We start from the raw sequence: 23,117 nt of genomic DNA, 5'->3' as shown, positions 1-23,117 counted from the left end.
TAATCTTCTGAAGCTAAAGCGATAGGTGGGATGGAGACCAGAAAGGCATCTTCCAGCTCACAAACCACTCTTGGGTAAGCAGCCTGAAAACAACTCAGTTTGGGACTGCCACTGGTGGCACGCAAAGCAGTGGCTGATAAAGGAGGTCAGTGTTTTTAAACTGCTGTAGCTGGATATATGATTGAATGTATGACTGCTTAACATTTTTGTGGAAAAAAATATCTGCAATACACATCTTTTGGAGTGGATCCTAGTTCTCTCTTTTGCAGCTATGAAAGCTTCAGACATAAAAAAAAATCTCAGCTGCTTAAGAATGAAGGAAGGGTTTGCCGTTTTGCTGAAACTTCAGGTTTCTCCTGCTGACTAAACTCCAAGAGAGGAAATCCCAGGGAAAGGGCTGCAGGGGAAATCACCTGAGGGGGACAGTGTGGCCGGCTCCTGTGCCTATTAAATGTTTCTTTTGAGCCCTGGAATTTCTGCTACGCTTGGTCTGGTTTTAATAACAGCCTTTGCAGGATCATAGGAACTTGAGTCAGAAAATGGGTCTGAAATATTAAAAAGGAAAAAAAAATAGTTTTGAGAAAGAGTTCTTCTGGAAACCTGAGCTTTCTCTGTGACTTTTTTTTGAACTGGGGCTCTATGCTCTGACTGCTGTAGCACCATTTTCTGCAATGATTCCTTGAAGTGTCAGATCTCTCATATCTAGGGAAGCAGTTTAACTTCCTGAGAAGACAGTTGTATTTTTAAAGTTCATCTAGCTTTTTATTGCAGCCCCCGTCACTGTCATGTGGAGCTGAAAATCCTGACATGCTGAAGAAATATGAGCTTTCTATTTTTTCCTGTTCTGCCTTAAGATAAAAAGATCATTTTCAGGAGTAAAACTTGGACTGTCCTTTTCCCGCCAGTGGCTGAGCACATGTCTGATTTGGAGAATTGGGCACCTTATAGTGGGATACAGCCTGCCTTTAAACAAATCCTTTTTGTTCCTCAGTTCCATTAGCATTTAATCAAAAGAACTGGTGAGCTCTCGGCATTTTCTCATTGTTTCTTGCTTACTGTACAAGGAAGGGAAAATGGTTAGGGGAGCAGGAAATAATTTTCTTCCTTGCTTCACTCTGATTCTAAAGCTGTTTTGGGTTATGTGCTCTGAATACTTCTGTGAGGAAACAGAAACTATTTGCATGATACATGCCTCTTTTAATTAATCCCACTTGAGGTGGGTGGATCTCTCCCAGCAAAGCCTGTGAGTAAAGGCCCCTGGCTTTAAGGGCTTGATGCCAAAGCATATATGATTTGTGAAATATTCCCTGCTGCCAGAATTTAGATTATTCCCCCTCTCTCTTAAAAGGCTGCAGTAGTATTTTGAAAGAAAATGCAGCTGTGCACTCGCTTCGGTAAGATGGCTTTAAGCAGGCAATAGAGCCACTTTAGCTTACCATGATGTATGTTTGCCTGCCTGTTTGGAAAGCCTGATCTTCGCTGATGCAAATGCCTGAATGTGTATTTAAATTAAGATTTGGCCTTCTGTTCTTTCTGTTTGGTTTGGATTTTTTGTTTAAGTTGACCTATATATAATTTCCATGGATTAATAAGATCCTTTTTAGTACTCAGTTCTGTGAACGTATCAGAGGGGAATACTGTTCAATTGTAATGTTCATGCTTATTTCATTTTCCATAATTAAGTATTAGACTTTCATAAGACATGTTATCTCTAAACAGATAGCGTTGCTAGATTTAATTATATGTTATCTTAATTGACAACTTTTGTTTTCTTAAATAACTTTTGCAGTTAATATATTGGCTTATATTGTGGTGGACTTGGCAGTGCTAGGTTAACAGTTGGACTTGATGGTCTTAAAGGTCTTTTCCCACCTAAACAATTCTATGATCTTGACCAATTTTAGTTCTGCTGTGGATGCTTTGATTTATGGCTTTTAAATGTCCTGAATGAGAATCTCAGCTTTGCCACAAGGCAAACAATTGAATTGGAAATGTTCTTCTCTTGGCAGCAGAGCCCATGGTGTTAGTAGGGGTGGGAGGATGCTCCCGTTTTCTCTCAGTGTCCTGCTCTGCAATGATACTGTGGATTCATGAAGGCTTTCCCAACAAAGCACTGGAGACTATTACTCACTTTGTCATTAAAACATAGATGTTCTCACACGATGTGGAATCCTGGGATGGATTAAATAGGGGTCTTTAAAGGGCTGGACCGTCCACTCAGGCAGGAACTTAAGTGCTCCTAAGCACCTGTGTCTCACTCTCAGCCATGCTGGTGCTCTGTCCCTGGGGGCTGAGAGTGGTCTTCACATGTAAGGCAGGCACCAGGGAGAGAATTCATGTGCTGTTCATGAACAGTCCCATATTCACCCTACAGTTTATTTCAATCCAGAGCCAGCCAGCGTGGAAGGGGTTGATGGCTGCTATGCAGCCATGTTTTATTATGCCACTGAGGCTAATTACATGACCTGTTGTGTTTGTAACTAATCTATGTTGTAAGCCATCATTACATATTTCTGCCAACCCAGCACAAAAAAGTACTTACACTTGATGGTAATTACAGTCAGAAATTTCCAAAGTTAGAAGCACTGCAGAAAGCATCACTGCCTGACATTTTCTAGTCCACAAGCTCTGTACTCAGCTCTCTAATTGCCAAATATCAACACTAAGTAATTTTTCCGTGATGGATTTTTATGGATTAGAGTTCTTTGGAAAATGTTATGTAATGTCGAACCCTGTGCACTGCACGATCAGGGGATCCTTTGCAAAAATTGCATGTGATCCTCTAATTAAAATCTGTCATAGTGCATAGGCGTACAAGGCCAGATGGGTTATCCTGCCTTAGCTTGGGAATCTCTTTTCTTCTGAAAGTTCGACCTTGCAGACTTAAAAGCTTACAACTAAAACTTTTAATGGAAGATAAATAATAATTGAATAGCCATTGCATCAAACTCTTCTGGCAGGATGAGTAAGTGGCCACCTTAAAGCATTTGCATGCTGAGTTGGATGATCTCAATCTGAACACCAAAGCAGAAAAGCACAGCTCTGTCCAGCAGCAGCATCCATCTGTCTTCTTTGAATGGATGTTCAGTGAAGGTTATATTCAAAAAGTATAATCAGCAATTAGGAGTGTTTCATGCAAAGGGACAAGAGTGTTAGGTGGAGGGATTGCAAAATCTTGCTGAATTTCAGGGGAAAAGGAAAGCCAAAGAATAACTAATTTAATTCTGCATTTCATGTCTGTGACAAAAAGAATACAGAGCTGCAGGGGTGATGCAAAGCCAGAGCCCATCACAGTAGGGAATACCACTCTTCCATAGTCAGTATGTTTTCAACCCTGCCTGTCCAAGGACCCAAAATCACATGACTTACCAAAATATCAGTTATTTTTTCTGTGATTTCTCCCCTGGGGGAAGACACCCCTGTGTAATTTTTAACCAGTCAAATTTACATTTCTTGTTGAAATGCACACCCAGTAGTATGTTCCTTTTGCTGCTGGCTGCTTCAAGTGGGAGACTCCATTTATTTTCCCTTATCTTTTAGAAAGGAGCTCTGCTTTTTCCCCTCCTCCACTGGCTCCTTTAGCACTGTTTTGTTTTCCCTTTTTTTCTGCCCTACCCTCGCTTTCCCTTTCTTGACCATACAGCTTGCTTCCTCTTTCACCTTCTCCCTTCACTTGGTTTCCTGTTCAGTACATTTGTCTCCCTTCCCCATTTATTCCCTCCTTTCCTTCTCACTGTCTTGCCTTGGTTTCTTTCCAATTTATCCTTTCCCTGCCACCTTTTTAAATCTGTCTCTTGCTCCTTGCATTTCTGTCTTCTTTTAAAGTTTTTCAAACAGTTTTCAAACCATAAAATGCAGTACTTAGCAGTCTTTCTTAACAGCAGCCTAGTGTCCGTGGCTGTGACAACCATTAGAAACACTAGCTACACTACTTAGGATAGCCATACCGTCATGTGCAAAACCAGATAAGGGATACTGGTCATCTTACCGGGGGTCATCTTGCAGCTTCAGTCCTAACAGAAGTCATGAAAGAAGTAGCATTCTGAATGAGGATGAATATTGGAGGGATGGGTCAAAAAGCAGGTTACAGCAGGTTTTAAAAACATGTGAAATATCACAATACAACTCTCATGGTTTCATTAGAATTCTGCAATACCAATCTTACAAGAAATTGGGAACAGCATTCGCACAGAACTGATTTTTCAGCTGTCTGAACTGTAAGGCTGTGACAGGAGGGTCTCCACTTCTGCTTCAAGAGCTCCCCTGATTGCTGCCCCTAAAAGGATGGCTTTCTTCCAGACTATCATTAGGATTTTGTTCACTGCCTTCCTTCATATACCTCATCTCCAAATGACTGTCTGGAAGATGAAGTAAAACAAAGCTCATGAGATGTCAGACACTGCAGCCTAAGTACTACCTCTGCTGCCACTGACTCTAACTCCCATCAGCATCTCCCTTCATCAGCCAGAAGCAAGTTCTCCCCCTAGGAATTTTCTGATGGGCAGTACAATTTGACGGTTGAACAAAGGTTATCTGAAGAGTCACTTGTTCTACATGGAGTTTAGGTTTGATCTCATTTATTGCATCTCAATACAAGTTTTGATTGTCTTTAGTACTGTTCCTGAGCTACTTTCTTCCGCCTTATTAAAAACAAAAAACAAAAACAACAAAAAAAAAAACACACACAAAGAAAAAACAAACCACAAACCACCCCAAACCCCCCAGTTTTTACAAATGAGCTGAACTAGAAGAGATCTGTTTGACTGGAACCATTGCAAGTTACTTTCAAAGTTCAGCAAAGAGGATCAGGCTGAGAAACAAGCCTTCATTACTCTAAGTGAAGACCAGTCCCATGTAAAGTAAAAATGATGCGAGAGCGAGCTGGACAGAAAAAGAACCAAAAGAACCGAAAAAGGTGGTTCTGGGATAAAGATGATGATGTGAGTGCAGTCCTCCAACACAGTGGCCACCTGCTTTGGGACTGCCAGCTAGTAAACTGAGTAAGTAGTTTATTCTGTTAGGTATTTTCAGCAAAAGGCGCTTTTTTTGTTTATTTTCTTAATCTCTTCTCTCCCCAGATACCATTAGTAGAAGGAAATGGCGTTTATTTTTAGTGTCTCTCAACTTGAAAAAGGAGAGTCAAACAATAGCAAATGTTGTTTGCCACAAATATAGGCACTTAAAGATGTGTTTTGTCCTCAGTAATTATTTACTCTCATAACAGAGTAGTTTAATAAAAGTTGTCATGAAGGCTATGCAGGATTAGAGCAAGGGTGTTTAGTGAGCAATTTTCTTGCCTTGTCTGAAAGAGTGGGCAGAACAACAGTGGATTTCTAGCCTTTCTTATGCTAGAAAACGTATGACAGTAAATCCAGGGAAAGCAGATGTGATGATTTGAACTTCCTGAACCTGCAGGCATCTTGAAAAGATCTCCTTGAAACTCTCCTGTCCCCTGCAAGCTGTATTGGATCATTAGTGAATGAGGACACTCAATGGCTACACTAAGAACTATGATACTGATAATCATGTTAGTTGTCATCATGGACAGGAAGAGGTACAGCTCCAGCTGGAGGTGACAACCAGGATGTTTTCCTCCCTTTTTTGCACCAAGGTAAGTAAAGAGGAGAGAGGCAAAAAGGCAGAAGAAGGTCAAAGGTGAGTAGGAAGGAAAAACAGAGTGGTCAGAAGTAGATGTGTTCAAAGACAGGCTACATCACTCACATTGATACTGAACTATGCAGCTAAACTGTTGAGTACATAAGACTTGAGCTACTATGCAAAGATTAGGTGTTCCTCTTGATGATTTTGTGGCACTTCTGTTGTCATCTTCTGTGGGCAGAAGAAGGTAGAGCAGCATTCTGAATGTACCACACAGCACTCCTGACTCTCTTCTTCCACAGGCAGTTTTGATTCTCTTAGCCATCCTTTTCTGAAAGGTTGGGACAGTCCTCCACTAATGTGCTGCATGCTTGTCTACTTCACACATTCCCTGCTGAAGGGCAAACAAGAACACACGGTTTGTTAAGAATAAGAGTCTTTCTTGGTCGCTCCATTGAATTATTTTTTATGTTTATTCAAGCTGAGGTTTACATATGGCACATTAACTCCCTGAAATGACTAATTCAAAAACACAACACCCACATAAAAATACACGCATATTTGTGTGTGTGATAGACATTAATTTATGATGGTCATATAGAAAACCTAGCTCAGCTTGCAAATAATAAATTAATCTAGTGGAGCATGGTATTTTGGACCTCTTTGCCTCTGAAGGAATTATCCGTACTAAATTAAATCATGCATAGTAGAACCTGCGTAACCCTAATGCTTTGGAATAGCATTAGTATTCAAAATTAATGGAGATTTCTGTTGCTGCAATGTAGTGGTGGCTAGTGGAAGGACACATTCTTCCCATTCACTCTTACTTTCTTGGTTTTTTTTTCACTTAGAAGAAGCAAGTATCAGATAAACACCATAATTTTAACTTCCTTACACTTAACACAAAAATTCTTCCACTGACAGAGTATTGTACAGCTGGATCATTTGAAATAGTCAGGTTCAGCTGTATGTATAGCTATGCAAGTATCTGGCAGTACAGTCACAGTACCCCCTCTATGCATTTGTAAGGCCTGATCCTCCGTATATGTTCTGCCAGAGAGCTACTTCAGAACTGGCATGCATCCTCAAATACTGTGCTGTGTGCCTCAGTGCTTATGTTCCTGACTTACCTGCAGATAGTAATCCAGTGGGCATGCTTACTAGAAACATTTTATGTTTAATAGAATGACATTTTTCAGTATGGAAACAAAACCGAGATATATTCACTCTCTTGGACCATTATGTTGGCTTAAGGGACCATCTCGGATGTATTTCCCAACAACTTTTTCCTTTCATTACCACTGAGTGCTGTTTCTCATTTCTCCCATAATCATCATCTCCTCCTGACTCTTGGCTGTTGATTCCCGCTTTACTCTGTCATAGTTTAAGCCAACTCTTAATATCATCATCCTTTTTCTGCTTTTCCTACTTTTGTATAACCTGTGTCACTAGTATTAAGTGCCTTTCCTTCTCTCAGTTTTCCCACTTCCAGTCAAGATGCTTTCTCCTGAGCTGATGTTTGTGAGACTCCAAAGTAGCCACACTGCACCTGCAGTAGGCCAGAAAGGGTTTTAAGTATGCATAGATGACTAGAGACTAACTAATCAGTCCTAAATCCCATGTTTTGCCTCTACTCTTCAACCATGATGGCTATGGTAGTTTCGTTTCTGGTTTGGATTTTCTTCCAGATCCAGAGAATGATGGAGTTACCATATAAAAGTTAGACAGATTGATCTAAGAACCAGGCAAAGTAAAAGCTAAGCTGCCTGGGGTCTAAGGATCTTAATGAAACAGGGAAAACTGTATAAAAATAAAATAAGGCATTACAACTATCCCAAGAACCAGCTACCTAATGTCTCTAAATAGTCACCTAAACAAGAAACTGTATTTAATCCTCACCTCTCTTATTGTAGGCATCACACCTACATTTGTATTGTCACTTAAAATTTGTCTGCAGTCACACTTAAAGCTGCTTAAGATTTTGTTTAACTATTTTCTCATTAAATTCTGCAAGGACGATGTCGTGTATCAGGGTACTCCGACAGGGCTGCATTATAGGGAAACCAAGCTCATGGAAAACGGAGAGAATAATGGGCTTTTGTTTACAATTTCAGGTCTATAGGATATATTGTAAAATACAGTTATATGCATGCCTTCCACAAGTGTTCTCTGGTGGTCACAAGCACACAAGAATGTAAAATGAAGTGGAAATAAAAGCCTTTTATTTATAAGTACGTTAGCTGTGCTCCGAGAAGAGAAGCCATCTTCTTTGAGCGGGGCCTCCCGTAGTAATTACAGCCATGCTTTACTGAAAGCATATTTTGTGGACTCTGTGTGGGGAGCGATAGCCCTTCTCAAAAGGCAAACGCTTGAAGAGTTCCCGTGTGTTTCTGATCAAATTTTAAGTCTAGACTTACTTTATTTAGGTTCGTTTGCTCTGCATTTACCTAGTTAAAGATTTTGGAGTTCTTTTAAAACTGGAAAAATAGAGTGTGCTGCTTGGGTTAAAAATAAATGTAAAACTTCTCCTTTTGAAAAAAGTTTTTTGCATAGGGTAAGAGTTACCCTCTGTTCAAAACCCCACTGAGCTCTTCAAAGGAGGAGTCTCTGCAACAACATCAGGGAGTTATTAAATACATACTTAGTCCACAATTTTCATTGGTAAATTCTTTATGTCTGCTTAAAGTGTGCTAGGTTAGAAGAACTGATTCTTTCTGCAGACTTGTTTACTCAACCCTGGGGACCTGTGATCCCCTGCCCCTTTAGCACTAACTTTTACAAACACTGTTTCCCTTTTTCTTAAAAAAAAAAAAGAAAGAAAAAAGACAACATCAACAAACCAAACTCACAAAAAGCCCACCCCAACCCCTCCAAAATGACAAACCGCAACAGAGCTGCCCATTACAAGAGGCCTGGCAGCAGGACTCAGCCCCCAAACTTGAAAGTCCAGCTGAAATGTCGGAGACAATAACCAAACTGGAATTACCACAGCACTGACATTTTTATAAGGAGCTTTCCATGAACTAGGAGCCGTCTTTGGGGGGCTGGTAACAGCTCAGCACCGCAAACGCACCCGCGGCTGTCAGAGTCAGTCCGATAACACACAGAAAACCACCATCTCTACCGCTATCATCTGCTGGCCTCAGACTAAACATTTAATTAGGTTTAGTCACATATTTACTCACTGACATGGCAGCTAGTGCGGAGCAGGGATCTGGGGGAGGTTGTTTTCCCTTGGTTTTCCCTCGCTCCCGTCCACAGGCAGGCTGGAGCTCCCCCTGCCGCTCCGTTCTCCGAGATTCCTGCCTATTTGCTCCGCGTTACTGCACGTTTGGAGGGTCTGGCAGCGTTCATTTACGTAACCTTTGTTCAGAAAGCAATGGTGCCGAAATCACGCTGGGCTTCCCTCGGCTCTGCGTTTTTCGGAGATGCCCGGGATAGTGAGGAAGGTGGGACTACATCTGCAAGGAGCAGTCCGGTGCTGGCTGCCGGCCGTGCTAGCTCAAGGTGGCCGTTTTGGTGCCCAGACTGCTGCACATCTTCATCGCAGGGAGCACTTGCACTCCCCGCCGCCGGTCGAGACATAAAGGAGGGGAGAGGCAGGAGGTGCGTTGATTGATCTCTCCTCTTGTCTTTGGGGTTGAGATTCCTGTTAGGGAAAAAAAAAAAAAAATGGTCTGGCTGCTAAAAATAGTCACATAATGACCTGTCACCTTGACAGGGAAATCGAGTGACAGGCGACTTACAGGCTTGTCCTTCAGTTTGACTTGAGCTTCTGCTCATCCCAGTTGATGCTGGTTGATACCTGCTGGTGGCTAATGAAGGTGAGGTCTCTTGCCCAAGCTGAACCCCTGTGCTGTGCTCTGATCATGGACTCGAGAGCATGGCTCCTTTTCCTGCATTACCAGCACGAGAAACTGAAGACAGCCTTGGAGACTCAGCAACAGGACTGGAGGCGAATGGTGCTTTTGCAGGTCTTTACTCAAGTGTTGCCTTTTCCATCTGCCACTCCTCTGGAAGGCACCTTTGTCTCCAGGTAGAGGTCGTGCTCACCTAGTCATGCTGTGCTGGGTTAAGGAGCTAGAAAGAAATAGCGTGCAACTGCATGGAAGCTAGCAGCACACCTAAGAGGGCAGAGGAGGGGGACTGGCGCTGAGGAGGGGTCTGCCCATTCCTCCTGTACATTCTTGCCCAAACCTACTGGGAAGATACACAAGCACATGTATGCAGAGTATCCCAGGTACACGTGTGCATCTCCAACAGAAGGCTGGCTCACAGTGTGAAGTGGTGGGGAAGAGCTTGGACTGAGGGGTCCCCTCGCTAGGCAGACCTGCCTGTTGGGCAGTGGCACGGGGAGAACAGGGCTGGCCCAGCTCTGCCTGCTGCATGGGGAAAGGGAAAGGCTGCAGGGTGGTTCTGCACCCCAGGCCCTTGCAGTGGCAGCAGCTCCTCCTCAGAGAGGGCCCCCAGGGGGTTATCAGCTACCCCCCGAAGTGGTACTGTGGAGTGGAAATGAGAGCCTGCTGGGGAATTCTTCTGTTCAGAATAGTGGTCACAGTGCAACAACAGCGCTGGTTCAAGGAGGAAATGGGGCTCAGACCTGATTTTGGTTCAGGTTTGGTTTGACTGATTATAACCAGGAAATGCTCACACTGTGCTCTCCAGTTTCTGATCCTGCTGGGCTAAATAGCTGTTTGACTAAATTACATTATTTGAATCCAGTGTGCTGCATTTAACCGGGTAAAATGCATGCTTGGGCTCATATCTTTTAAATTTGATATGAAGACAGCTGTATGCATTTTCCCTTGTTTGTAAATTGTATACACATGATACGATGTTTTCAGTAAGCACTAAGCAATGCAATGTGAGGCATTTCAACAAAGGAATAATTTAATGCAACCCAGCAGAAATGCAGAGCCTTAGAAGTGGTTCTTTATGAAACTACAAATTCTGGAAATGGGTCCAGAAGACCTACACTGGGGCAACACAGGAAACAATAGTTTACAGAGTAACATTTTCTCTGTAAGAAAAATACATCATGAAGAAATTATACTTTGCCTATTTTTTTAGCTTGTTGATTTACTTGAATGCTTCAGTTGGCATATTTTGTATTTGTTGTATGGTAGGGATTAAAATTCTCTTTTCTTCACCAACAGAGAATATTGTACAAAATGCACTTTGAGCCAAGAAAAATGCTTTTGGCAAGTGTAAATTTGTCTTATATATTATGTTCAGTTCAAAGATGATTAACACACTGTTATATTCTTTTCATCTTCTATTTAGCTTCAACAGAATGAGACACATTTCCTTTATGCTCTTCTTCAGGGACAGGAACCGTTCCTACTTTCACAGGTGGAGGACAGCATTAGAGGGGGCTGTACAATTTGTCTTGGCCATTAATGTAGTCTGCTGAAGCTGGACAAGAAATTAAGAGCTCTCAGCTCTCTATTTTGTTTAGACCCCAGTTCATGCCTCTCTTAGAGCAGCTGTGCACTCTCGTGGTGATGTGGGCTGGGTTAAGGAATAAAGCAAGAGCTGGCACTTCCCATTAAAGAAAATGGGGAACAAAAGCACTCTAAGAGATAGATTGGAATAATTGCACAACAAAACCCTGCAAGAGGGTGCTGGATAGCTAGCTAAAGGAGCAGTCTGGCTGTGAAGAACGGTCTCTTAGGTATATTTATACAGCACAAAGCAGTGCTGGGCAGAACTGTTTGAGCTAGTGCAGGCGCTGGAGTCCAAACAGGTATTGTCATCTCAGATTCTGCACAGGCTTTGGTCAGCAGTGGGGTGTTTTAGCCCAGGTGGAATCGAATGTTAATAAAGCAGTCTTTGTAACTATGATGATGGAGTTATCTCCACACAGCACTGATGTGAACCAGGTTCCCTAAATACACACAAAAATGTAAAAGGCAATTTCATAGCTACCAGGGAAAATCAATCTACAACCCCCTTGGACAGAGCGAGGGAGGGGAAGGTCTCAGCCTGGACTGCAGGTGGAACGTGCTCAAGGATCGTGCTGCTGCTAGCTCTCGCAATGTGGTCTCTTACCAAATGATGATGGAGTCCAAATTGAAATGCAGGGGTTTTCAGTACCCTGGAGCCTATGCTGAATCGGCCATTTGGCAAAGGGGAATAAAGACTCATAAGCCTTCTGAAAAAATTCTGGGACTCCCTTAGTTACTGAAGTTGATAGAGGAATGCATTAGTGGTTAATGAAGGAACCCACAGCCAAAACTGGCATTTTCATAATGCCAGCTGGCCATTGCTATAAAGCTTAAAATTTGTGCCTCAAATTCAGACACATTGGCTTGGCTCCAATTGGTCCAACTGTGCAAGAAGCTGCAGGTTTTTCTGCTTCTGCAAAGAGCAGCTGGAGTTGCTGTAGGCTTTCTTCCAGAATCCAGCCAGCCACTCTGAAACGTTAAAACTGCTCTGTGGCTGTCCAGGCTCGGACTGACCCCTGAGAAAACAGGACTATTGATCCTCCCTTGATGGTGTCCACAACACAAGAATGTAACTGTTCAGAGAACTCCCAGGCTGTGGACCAGAGAGAGGAGCTGTTTGATGCATGAGAGGGCTAAGGCATGATAGGCATGTGGCTAACCCGTTGCTTTCTTCCTTGTTATGGGTGCTTAGGGCTATCATGCTTCAGTGTACATGGAAATAACACTATGTTTAGGAGCATGTGAATGTTCATGTAGCGAGAGCAAAAGGTGCTAGGTTTGTTCTTAGTGTTTGTGCTTATTGTTTCTTCTCTCTTTCTCTCCAGTCGAAGACCACCCCCTTCACCAACTCGGCCCACTGTAATTCGTCCATTAGATTCATCCTTGTTAGACTAAAAGAAGTTTCTGGCATGCCATTCATTGTTAACCAAATATGTGGAAACAAATTGCTTGGTAACTGTTGCAATAACCACTGTATAGTCGCATGTATGGACATCTATAGGCAAGTAACCAACTTTACTGATACACTCTCTGTCCATTCTGCATTGTTTATGAGATCTTAAATGTTTTGGGAAGGTCTGTGCTGCCTTGACTGTTCCTTTTGCAATAGCCAATGTTAGCTAACTTACTGACACGTCTTCACCCAGGCAACCATGCTCAGTCCTGTACAGAAAATGGAGGGCTTGACTTTGTGTGTGTGTGTGTTGATTTGACCTGCTTCTTTTTTCCCTCTTCTCTGAAAGGAATCTTGCTTTCATTTGTACCTTTCAGGTTTTCTACTGTTTGGAATTATACAGTTACATCCATTTTCTCTTTCAATGGCTAAACTGGGCAAAGAAAAGTGATGTAGTCTTACCAAGCTCTTCTGAAGGCCCCACACTTTCATGTCTGTCTTGCAAGAAGTTTGCTGGATGGCTGCTTCTCCTATAATTTCTCATTATCCAAAGTCTAGTTTTTAAGGAGTGGTGTTAAACAAGAATTGTGTGTATGGGACAATGTGTGTTTTACTTTATTTCCGCATTGGCAGCTGACATGCAACATAGATTGGGTGGTTAATAATGGCCAGGCTGTGGTGTTGCAGCAAAGACATGAAAGGGCATTTTGAAGAACCAGTACATGACAGAGCAGCGTGTGCCAGCTCGCTTTGTCCTCTGCTAGTGCTTGCTCACATTTGTACTCTCACTGAACTCATGGGAAGCCTTGGGGGTGCGTGTATGAAATATGTATAAATGTACTGCACTGCAAATCCAGAGAACTGAGCGTTGCTTTTGGTCATTTTGTGAAACAGAAGGAGATACAGATACTGATATGATATGATACATGATATAACACAGCACAGCTGTATACAGGCTACTGCTCCTCTGCCCAGTGTGTGAGCCCATTCACAGGGCTACAGCCTAGATTTGCATCTGAGTTTTCCAAGGGTCTGGTTTGGATTTGAGATATTGCTCGCACCAGTTGGTAAAGTTCCACTATGCCCCCTATATAAAGATTTTCTCTTTGCATCACTTGAAGTCTTGCACACCTCAGATTTGGGTCACTTCATCCATATAGGTACTAGAACTGCTTAGCTGTGCATCCTGGCAATGGATTATTTTAGCAGATGTTCACTTGCAGAGGTCCTCTCTGCCTGTTGTTTTGCATGTTATATATTAATGCATTATAAAAACCTTTTGTCTTAACTGCATTACTTCACTTTAAACAGTTAGGGTCAGTGTCACCCTTACAGCTCAAAACTTACTGAGTTAACAAAATTAAAACTAGAGATTAACTGGGCCTTGTCTCTTCAGAAAATAATTAATTGCTGTTATTACTATTATGGTTACAGATCCCTAGGCAAAGCAATTGGTGGTTTCAAAGGCCCCCAGTATAATCAGTCTAATAAAATTATTTATTGAGACTGCAGGTAGGGCTCCAGTATGCTGTAGCCCCATGGTTAGGAAGAATCTAATCAAAGACCCACAGTGAATGGGGATTTAGGCTACTAAGTATTCCCAGACTGCTGATTAGCTGTGCTCACCACTGAAGCAAATCATGTTTCAGCTTGCGTAAGAGAGATGAGCTTGGGAAAACATCATGATTTGTATGTTAGCTTAAATTTAATTTCCTGTCAAGCTCATACTTGTAACATTCGTCTGGGGAGTCTAGAGGTCAATATACGAAACATAGTGAAGATGGAGTTTTGTCAGAGCACCGGCATTTTGATGATCTCAGAAGACTGCTTAAGTGGCTTGTGTTTGTTTGGAGAACAGACCCACATCACCAACACCCAATCACACAGAATCAGTTTTCAAAGAAAGAAAGGTCGCAAACCCAACTACAGTTACAAACCTATTGACTTTTACTACCAGACACACATCCCCCCATATTTTTCTTGCCTTCTACACAGTTTTCTGCTGTGTAGCAGTCTGCTGTAACAAGCAGTGCATCTATTAGATGTATTTTATAAATAATTATAGTAGTTCCTGCTGTTGTCTAGCCAGCAAACCTGTATATAGTTTATCAGAACTCTCTGTTACTGACAGGCAGCTACCTGCTGACAGAAAGCCAGGCTTAGTGCCACAGCCACAGAAAGTCATTTTAACCCCAAATTTTGATATTCATTCAGTGATACTGCAAGGCCATGGTCTGGGTTTATCCCACCCGTACCCCAGGCACTCAATTTAGTTGTCCAAGATCCCCTTTGTACAGTGGAAAGAGGCATCACCTCCAGAAGTGATTCAGATAGGTGTGGCTACACTGGAGATGAGGATGGGAATGTTGGTGAGTTAGGAGCCTCAGTTAGATGGCACAGATCCTGGCCTAAAAATCTTCTGTACTTGAGACTCCTTAATTTACTTTGATGACTCTTTCTGGCAAGCATAATGAAGTAGGTGGCACAATTCAGCACTATTCTTAACTCTGCCCCCAAGGAAATTGTATTTCTCAGCAGTAATCCTGACTTGTAAAAGACACTTTCAAGGGTGGATTCACATCCGAAGAAGAAGGAGGCAGGGAGGTGCCTGTGGCCCCATCATCACCACCATCTGGTTCTGCACCTGATGTTGAGGCTGTGGGACACAGCTGCACAGCTCTCCCTTCCTTTGCATCCTTATTCAGATCACACCTAAATCTGGCCCTGTGCCCCTAATGCAATACTTTTAGGTGTGCAAGTTAGTAATTTACCTTGAGCACAGATCCACAGTTTGATGATTTTACCTCTAACTTCTTGCATATACGCTTTTCAGAGTAAACTACACAGAACTGTTTTTTTCTAGGAAAAATACTAAGTGATTCCCAAGAAATTGCCCCATCCAGTTGAATAAGTACTGTCCTCCCAGCCTCAGCCCATTTCCTTCTGGAAGGGTTTGGTTTGTTCCTCTCCCTCTTCATGCTGGCAATGTGTCTCCCGTCCCTTGTTCTCAGAGCAGCCTTGGCAGCACTTGCTCCATGCCCAAAGGACAGCAGGACAAGCACCGTGTGCGTCTGCTAGAGGGACTGGCTACCTCAGACTGGCCACTGCCCCCTCTGCAGGCCCCCTTATGCAGGGTGAGCTAAGCCTGAACTCCCATATATGAGAAGCATGGGTTGCTCTCCCTTTCTTTGCTTCCCTCTGGCAAAGCTCAGAAGACTCCTGTTAAGCAACAGCAGGATCTTACATGAGGTATGTAATTAGGCGGGTGATGTACATAGCTAAGTTTCAGGAGAGTGCTCATCTAGTATTGCATTTAGGCTAAGCCTGGGTCTCTGCCTGGAGAACATGTTCCACCTTACCTCATCATGGCTGACCAACAGCTGAAGAGCTTGTACATGCCGTAAATAGCTCTTGGCCTTTGATCTCAAGGGATCTTCCAGTAGGATTAAAAAGATTGTATGTTCAATGAAAAGGCTTATGTACATAGTTAATGTGTTTGGTTTATTCCTGATCTTGTTGCACTTTCTGAGTAAGCCTCATAGATTATTTATTATATTAAAGGAGATATATTACAGGTTATGGCATCTTGTGTTAAAGTATAACATAGAAAATACTGTATCGCAGTTAGCTACACTAAACAATGTGTATACAGCATATTGGGATTACTGGCTTGTTCTGTCTTTCTGTGTTACAATAGTATAAACCTCCTGAATTGAAAGCAGACCTATTTTGTATCTGTGACACTGGGGAGGTGTCCAGCCTCTCTGTGTGCTCATGGCATGGTTCCTCCTGCTGTGGCATTGAACCTCCTCCCCAGGCTCTAGCAGAACAGCTCCCTTGTGTAAATGAATGTTACTCTGCCTGTCTTTCCTCTTGCTTTGTCTGCAGGCGAGGTGATACCGATGGCTCCTCCCGTCCAGACAGTCCTCCACTCTTGCTTGATATATGATTTGTCCCGTCTTGCTGGCCATTTGCTTTACTGCCTGGCTCTTTACTTTTCCAGGATGGTGTAAACGATGACTGCTTTTTGTAAGAAGCAAATGCTCAATTTCTTTCTGAATTTTGCTCTGTATGTTAATGCCCTACTTAATGTGAGCCAAAAACATCCACCTTTGGTTTCATAATCTGTAAATGGTTCCTGGTGTTGACCTTTGAGCACAAGTTGATTCCTGAACTCATGGTCATTATTGACCATCACATACCCTGCTGTAAAAATGTTAAGCTGCATTTCTGAACCTGAAATAAACTGTAACTCTTGATGGGCTTTTATTATTACTTTCGGGATGTGCATGAGTGGTCTTCAGTCTCTCACACTAACATCTTGGCATGCCACACCCTGCCTCTGTTGGGTCTGCAGTGAGGACTGCCTATCAGAGATGCGTGTTGTATTGAGATCACTGGACATGTCATTAAAAGGGGAGAGGGAGGTATATAACCCATGGGAAGCATTCAGCCCACTGCCCTGCAAGGGGCTTGGAGTACTGCAGAGACATTTTGCTGGGAAATGGATGAATGTTTTGCAAGTAGTACCTGGTATCCATTTCATTGCTGGGAAAAGCATGTTTTGGGGAGATTCAGAGCTGAGGAGAAGGCCAGACTGAGTCCTTCAGAGCAAGAGCTGGAGTAAAAATGTGCATGTGTACATGTTATGTCCGGAAGGGATTTCCCCTTAAAGTGGTTGTGTATGAATGTGTAGATGTCTTGGTTACTCAATTCCTCCTTCAGAACAATATGAGCCAAGTAACTCGAGTTGGTGCTTGCAGGAGATGGTCTGTATTGCACAAGAAGCACAACAGCTTCCTGTTGGAGACGACATTTTTCACTGAGCACAACAGTCACTGTGTTGGTCCTTAGGTTTTGGGAAAGGGGATGCAAAAGGTGGGATCAACAAAGCAGCAAATATCCCATTGTATTCACTTGCTTCCTGTAACTTGCGGTAACATTTGGAGATTATTTTTTAATAGTCATTAATGGCTATGCCTGAGGTAGTCTGTGCAAACCCCCTCAGTGAACAGCAGTCAGACATGTCCTGTGTGGCTGGAGTACATTACATACTCTGTATGTCCAAGTTTGGTATGTTGGTCAGCAACATGTCAGTGCTCTAAGCTGGGTGACAGGAGGAGTATTCACTCTCCTCTAACTGCTGCACTGGGCCAAAAACTACCAAGGATCTCTCCTGACAGGGTTGGCAGTAGATCATTGCACTGCCATCACCCATGTTTTTAACCTTTCCCAGCAGTGTCCCCCCCAGATACCCCAATCCAGCCCACGGGCCATCTTGTTTGATGATTCCTGATTTCATCAGAATCTCACTTAGAAAAGGTCTACTCCAAGAACAGTGTTGGAAGCAGATAGCGGTGCAAATGTTAAGGTTGACCAGGGAAAAGCTTTTCCAGAGGCTATTACTTGCTGCAAGAAAATTAGAAAGCCTGTGACCAGCGACCTCTACACTCGTGATGTGAATTGTCCCATTTCTCTGGCGCCAGTGAGTCAGCTGGGAAGCCATGAGGATAAAAGTTGAGGCTGTGCTGATAGCCAGCTGATTCTAATCTTGCTCTTGCTCTTTTCCTTAATGTGCATGTTCTGTGCCTTTTAATCCATTTTATTAAGATAATCTTCTATATGAGTCATTTTATTGTATCTTGACCTAAAATCTCTTCTCTGCCACTTCCCACCTCCCGTGAATTTGGGGTTAATTTATGTCTTTTTCCTAGGCGACCTCCGCCAGCTGTTCCAGGAAGATCATCTTAACACAATTTGTGCAATCTTTTCTTTTTTTTTCTTTAAATTGAACAAAATTATTTTTAATTTGCCCTGGCCTGTTTGTAAATGACAAATTTTATTTTCAGATGTCAGTGACAAGCCTGGATATAAAGAAAATAAAAATTCTGACTACAAAATGAATGCGCACTGGTTTTCCATTGAAGGGTTTGTCCACTCTTTCTCAGATGCAGCCATTCACACCCCACAGAAGAAATTGCCTGGGCTCTGTGGAGAGTCCCACTCTCCGATGTGATGGAGGGGGATGTTCTGCTGGGATTCCACCACTGCTTCTGAATTCATTAACCACCAGGACTGCTCCATATAAATGGCTTTGGCTTAGTGTTAGCAGGAAGAATAGCCAGCTGCTTTAACAACAACAGTCTTAAAACATGTCTAATACACCAGCAGCAGCACCTGGCTGAGTAGCAAGTCAAAGGAGAAGACTGCAGCAATTTCCAGGCTGATAAATCCACACATTTATAAATAAGTCACAGCTGCTCTGACCAATTGTTTTTTCCAAGTTAAACCTCTGAATTCCTTGCAAGCTGAGCTCAGTGGAGCATCTGAGCTCGAATAGCTGTAAGCAGCTACCTCTGGGATTCTGAATGTTTGTCCCTATGGGAAAGATAAATTCTGGGATTTAACATTCAGAAGAAGTGCTTGTTTGGGTGCCAGAGAACTATATGAGAAGTCTAAAAAAATGGAAAACTGATGGGTTTTATCGACTTTTTTCTCACATGAAAACAATTCTCACAAATGATTCATGTTGATTGAGGCACTACAAAGGACCTGGAGGCACAATACAGCATCAGGACTCCAACCTGCTGTTTCAGGAGCACAAACAAGACCTACCTTTGTAGTATGAAGTTCATGGGGAGAGAGAGCTGCAGTGGTGCTACTTAGAGGATGGTGGCAGGAAGAGTAGAGATCAGCATTGTGTATGTAACAGGGGCCTGACAACACACAGGCTCTACTCAGTTTCAAGCCAGCTCTGACAGAGCTTTGCTGAATCTGGGCAATTCCTCGTTCCAGCTGATTTACATCCCTGCTGACCTCTTAGATGTCCAGGGAGTTGCTGAACTACCTGTATGGTAAATACAGGACACTGAGTTTGCTCAAATTATAAGGAGCTGTAGACAGATTTTTTTATTCTCCTTACTCAGACTTTGTCTTTTGGTAGACTACAACAGAAGAAACAACAATGGTGTTAGCAGTAAGTGGGGAGTACCCCAAGTACAGCAGTTCTTAGGAGAGGGAGGTAAATATTCATTCCTGCTAGACCCTTGAACTATATGTGCTAAAGTGGGAATTACTGGAGCTGGAAAGAGTATAATAATGCACAAGGTGCTTCCCAGCACCCTGGCCAAAGGGAGAAATGCAGGCTCCTAGCAGTCACATGAACACAACTGTCCTAAGAGTAGGAGATGAAGAGGGAAGCTCAGGCTGGCTACATCACTCAACTGTGGAACTCGTTGCTGTCAGGTAGAGGCAAAACCACCTCAGCAGATTTCAGGAACTGTGTCTTTTCAGGACTACTTTAGAAGTGACAGTGTTTGTAGCTAGGGAGCTCTTAAGGAGGTTCTGGCCGTGCTTCACCTCTCAGGTAAGAGGGAATGGGAATAGGCTGGATTTCACAAGTTGCTTTTTCTCCAGGTTGTTAGAAAAATCTGTTCCACACTGGGGGAAGCTCTCACTGTATTCGCTCTGGGACATCAGATGAACCAACAACAAAAGGTTTCTGATGTTTTAGTTGTATGGCATTACCTACAGCATCCCAACTGGGAGCTGCTGCTGCCTTCCTAGCTGCCAGCTGGCCTCCATGCATTAGGCTGTAAGGCACAAACTTCTTTCTTGGGGTATTTAATAGCATTAAACCTTTCACAGAAATCTTTACCTTCTTCTGAAGTATCTGACAAAAAGTATTGTTGGAAATAGGACTACAAACTTCATGATTTTCTGGCAGCTATTCCTAAAATCTAGTTAAGTGGAAAGAAAAAGGTATTGGTGTGCTGGGAAACCTGGCACGTTCTTTAGCACCAGCTCATGGAATGACTTTTTGTAGAAGCTGTTTAACCTTGTCTGTGCTATTTCCACCCTGCAATGGTGTATGTTCTGTGGCAAGGGAGAGAAGGTAAGGCAGCCCCACCAGCTGGTGGCATTATGTATCCTGGGTTGCTTTTCAGTGGATGGGTTAAGACCAAAATCCTATTTTGCTTTCCTGATCATTCATGTCATTGCTCTTGCCTCTTGCATCAAAAAGCTGAGAAAAGCTTAGTGATTACTGTGAGACTGAAGAGATGCAAAGGGCTTACCTTCAAAGACTAAACCTTCACTCTTTCCAGGTTTCCCAGATCCAGTCTCCCGTGTTGGTAGGGACACAGGCCCTCGACAGCACACTGTGGTTGGCTGATGCTTGTCTTTCCCTGCAGCAGTGGCTGTAGATGGAGATTCCAGACAGCACGTGTCAGTGGCTCCCCCAGGAGCAAAGCTTATCCCCAGCCAATTTATAATTACATTTGGCCAACTTCAAATCTAAAGAAAATGTCCCCTTGAAGTACTCAATCTCAGTGGACTTGGAAACTTAGACAGAAAATGCACTTCCTTATAATGCTTAATATTTAACTCTTTGGAGGTGGTTGATGATGAGCTGGTTGCATACAAACTGAGAAAGACCTATTTCTTTGGTCTCAGTGTGTGCTTCAGCACAGAAACCCCAAAATGTTAGGCTCAGGTAGCGAATGCGCAAAAGACATCCAGCTTTACCGCTGAGCTGGGCATAGAGTTATGGCCAAGTTTTGTTCTAGAGAATATTCTAAGCTCAGGCATGAAGACATACTCGTAATGGCCACTTATTCAGCATTGTAAATAAGTTCAGCAGCATTGCAGAATATGTCTCCCCAGGCAAAGGTCAGAGAAGTCCTAGGCAAAACTCTGCCTGGCCTTCTTGTCCCCTCCTCTCCTGGCCCTGGCTCTCTCTGGCATCTTGCCCTCCTTCTAGGTCCCTTTGTGCATCCAAGCCATGGACTGGGTTTTATATTTTCATCCCCCAGGTTAGGGAGAGCAGAGTATCTGTGTGGGCAAGCTAAGTAGGTCAAAGCCTTTCCCCAGGGATCTCTGGGCAAGGACTGAGGCTAAGGAGAATGTGAAGGGAAGGACCTGCACAGCGCAAAGAGGCCTGGGGCTGTAGGCAGGGATGGAACTGTCTGTGGTGGGCTGGACAGAACACATCCTGCATCCTGCCTGGAGCTGGGCACACAGGGCCTGCTGCATCAAAGTGCAGGAATCTGCTCAGCTGATCCACTGGGCTCCAGCTGTGGCTGAGGTGATGGTGGCAGTTGTGCCCTTCTCCACCTGGAATGTCCAGGTAGTTGAATGTCCTAACCCAGAGCTGGTTTTGAGAGTCTGATTTTGGGAAGAATATTTTGGGGAAAAATATTTCTCCCTGGGGGAATGGGTGCAGCCAAAACTCTGCTTTCTTCTAGTCTCTATTGTGACAGACAGTAACAACAGGCACCAGGCAGGCTAGATCTGATTTACTTTTGGTTTACACTTCAGCCTTGCCCTACCAGTGAGCTCCGTGAATCGCTTTTGGATTGTGATGTTACAGTGGCATTAGTGTGAGATAGACACCCCAGTCACTGAGCAGCTTCCCAGGAAACCTTGTGAAAACAGAGTTTTCTTTCCACAGAACTAGAACATGTCATCTGGACTGTGAGCACCTGGCTGCTCTGTGCTCCCTGTGAGACTGGAGCACAGGCTCTAAACTTCCACAGGTTTTAATTAAAGCCAAAGCGAGATGTAGTCGTCACCGTAACACTTGGCAGGAGCTGTAACAAAGCACTGGAAGTGCTGGGGACTCCTCTGGGGACTGCTCATTTCCGAGAAAGCCCAAGGAGTACCGCTGCCTGAGGTGAGACGCCAGTGCTGAGGGATGGCGTAAATCAGAGCGGTGCTTCTCCAAGAGAGGTTTCACAGAAACCCGGGTAATGCCAAATGCACCCTTGCGTGCTGGGGCTGGGGCAAGCGTGTGCACCCTGCCTCGCTCGCGGTGCTGGCTGCGGCCGGACCTGGGCCCATCAGCCAAGGGACTGTCCCTGATAGGAGCAGGGAAAGGGAAGCTCCAGGGAAGTTGGCCTGGCCTCTCCAGCTCCAGCGGGACTTGTTTGCCTGGAGCGCCCTCTGTTGTGGTGTGTGTGCTGCTGAACAGACGGTGCTAGACAGACGGTGCTGGACCGGACCGCAATGAGCCCCGTCAGCGTCCTAAGGAGCCTGGCATGCAGCCGGTGGGTGCATCCGCAGGGGCGTGCACTGAGCTCCATCCCTTTGTCTTGGAGTATGGCTCTGCAGCAAGACCAGATCCACCTCTGGGAGGGGGTTAGGGCAGGAAGACGCCTTGCCCCCTCACACCTCACTCTTCTGAAGGGTTTAGGTTAATGTGGTGTCTGGCAGTGTTGTGAGGCTATTCTGGCATCAGAACCCACCCATCCCAACGCCCTCGTGCTCAGGCCTGCAGGTCCAGCAGCACTCACCACCCTGCACCTCTGCTCTGCCCACAGCAATCTTCACCCAACTCCCTTCTCCTTCAGCCCTCCCAGGGAAGCACTACCAGTCGCCATCGCACAAGTCAAGGTTCCTGGGGCTGAGGACTTCCATGGGCATTCTGCAGGGCATATCTGGGTCAGATGAATGTTTCTGAGTGGCATGTCTGCTCAGAGGATGCCCACACCCCCTCTACACCCACTCCCACCAAGCACAAGTATAGGTCTGCGTGGCTGGAGCACACCTTGCCTCCCTTGCCTGCTTCTGAGCTCCTGCACGGGCTGCCCGCTCTGCGGGGTTCAACTGCTTCCTTTGCCAAAATCAAGCAGGTCAGGTCTGGAAACAGATGCTGAGGGTAACACAAACGTGGTCCTCAC

At 44.0% G+C, this 23,117-nt stretch overlaps 1 protein-coding gene across 5 annotated transcripts in view; it reads left to right on the top strand.

The window, feature by feature from the left end:
- The window catches only part of DNM3 (dynamin 3), a 180,383-nt gene extending 163,686 nt beyond the window's left edge, over positions 1–16,697 (top strand). For 4 of the 5 annotated variants that reach the window (XM_057427467.1, XM_057427466.1, XM_057427465.1 and 1 more), the window contains one exon: positions 12,371–14,380. In XM_057427467.1, the coding sequence (XP_057283450.1) occupies positions 12,371–12,440 (70 nt within the window). In that variant the 3' untranslated portion in view covers positions 12,441–14,380. Of the gene's footprint in view, positions 1–12,370; positions 14,381–16,326 lie in introns of those variants that run through there. The other variant, XM_057427464.1, reaches the window with a different exon arrangement.
- Positions 16,698–23,117: the final 6,420 nt, after the last annotated feature.

Source organism: Pezoporus wallicus, unplaced genomic scaffold (genome assembly GCF_028554395.1).
Source record: "Pezoporus wallicus isolate ANWC-B61680 ecotype Strahan unplaced genomic scaffold, APGP_CSIRO_Pwel_v1 scaffold_7107, whole genome shotgun sequence".
Lineage (NCBI taxonomy): Eukaryota > Metazoa > Chordata > Aves > Psittaciformes > Psittacidae > Pezoporus > Pezoporus wallicus.
The sequence above is the reverse complement of the archived record's forward strand: the minus strand, read 5'-3'. Positions and strand labels throughout refer to the sequence as shown.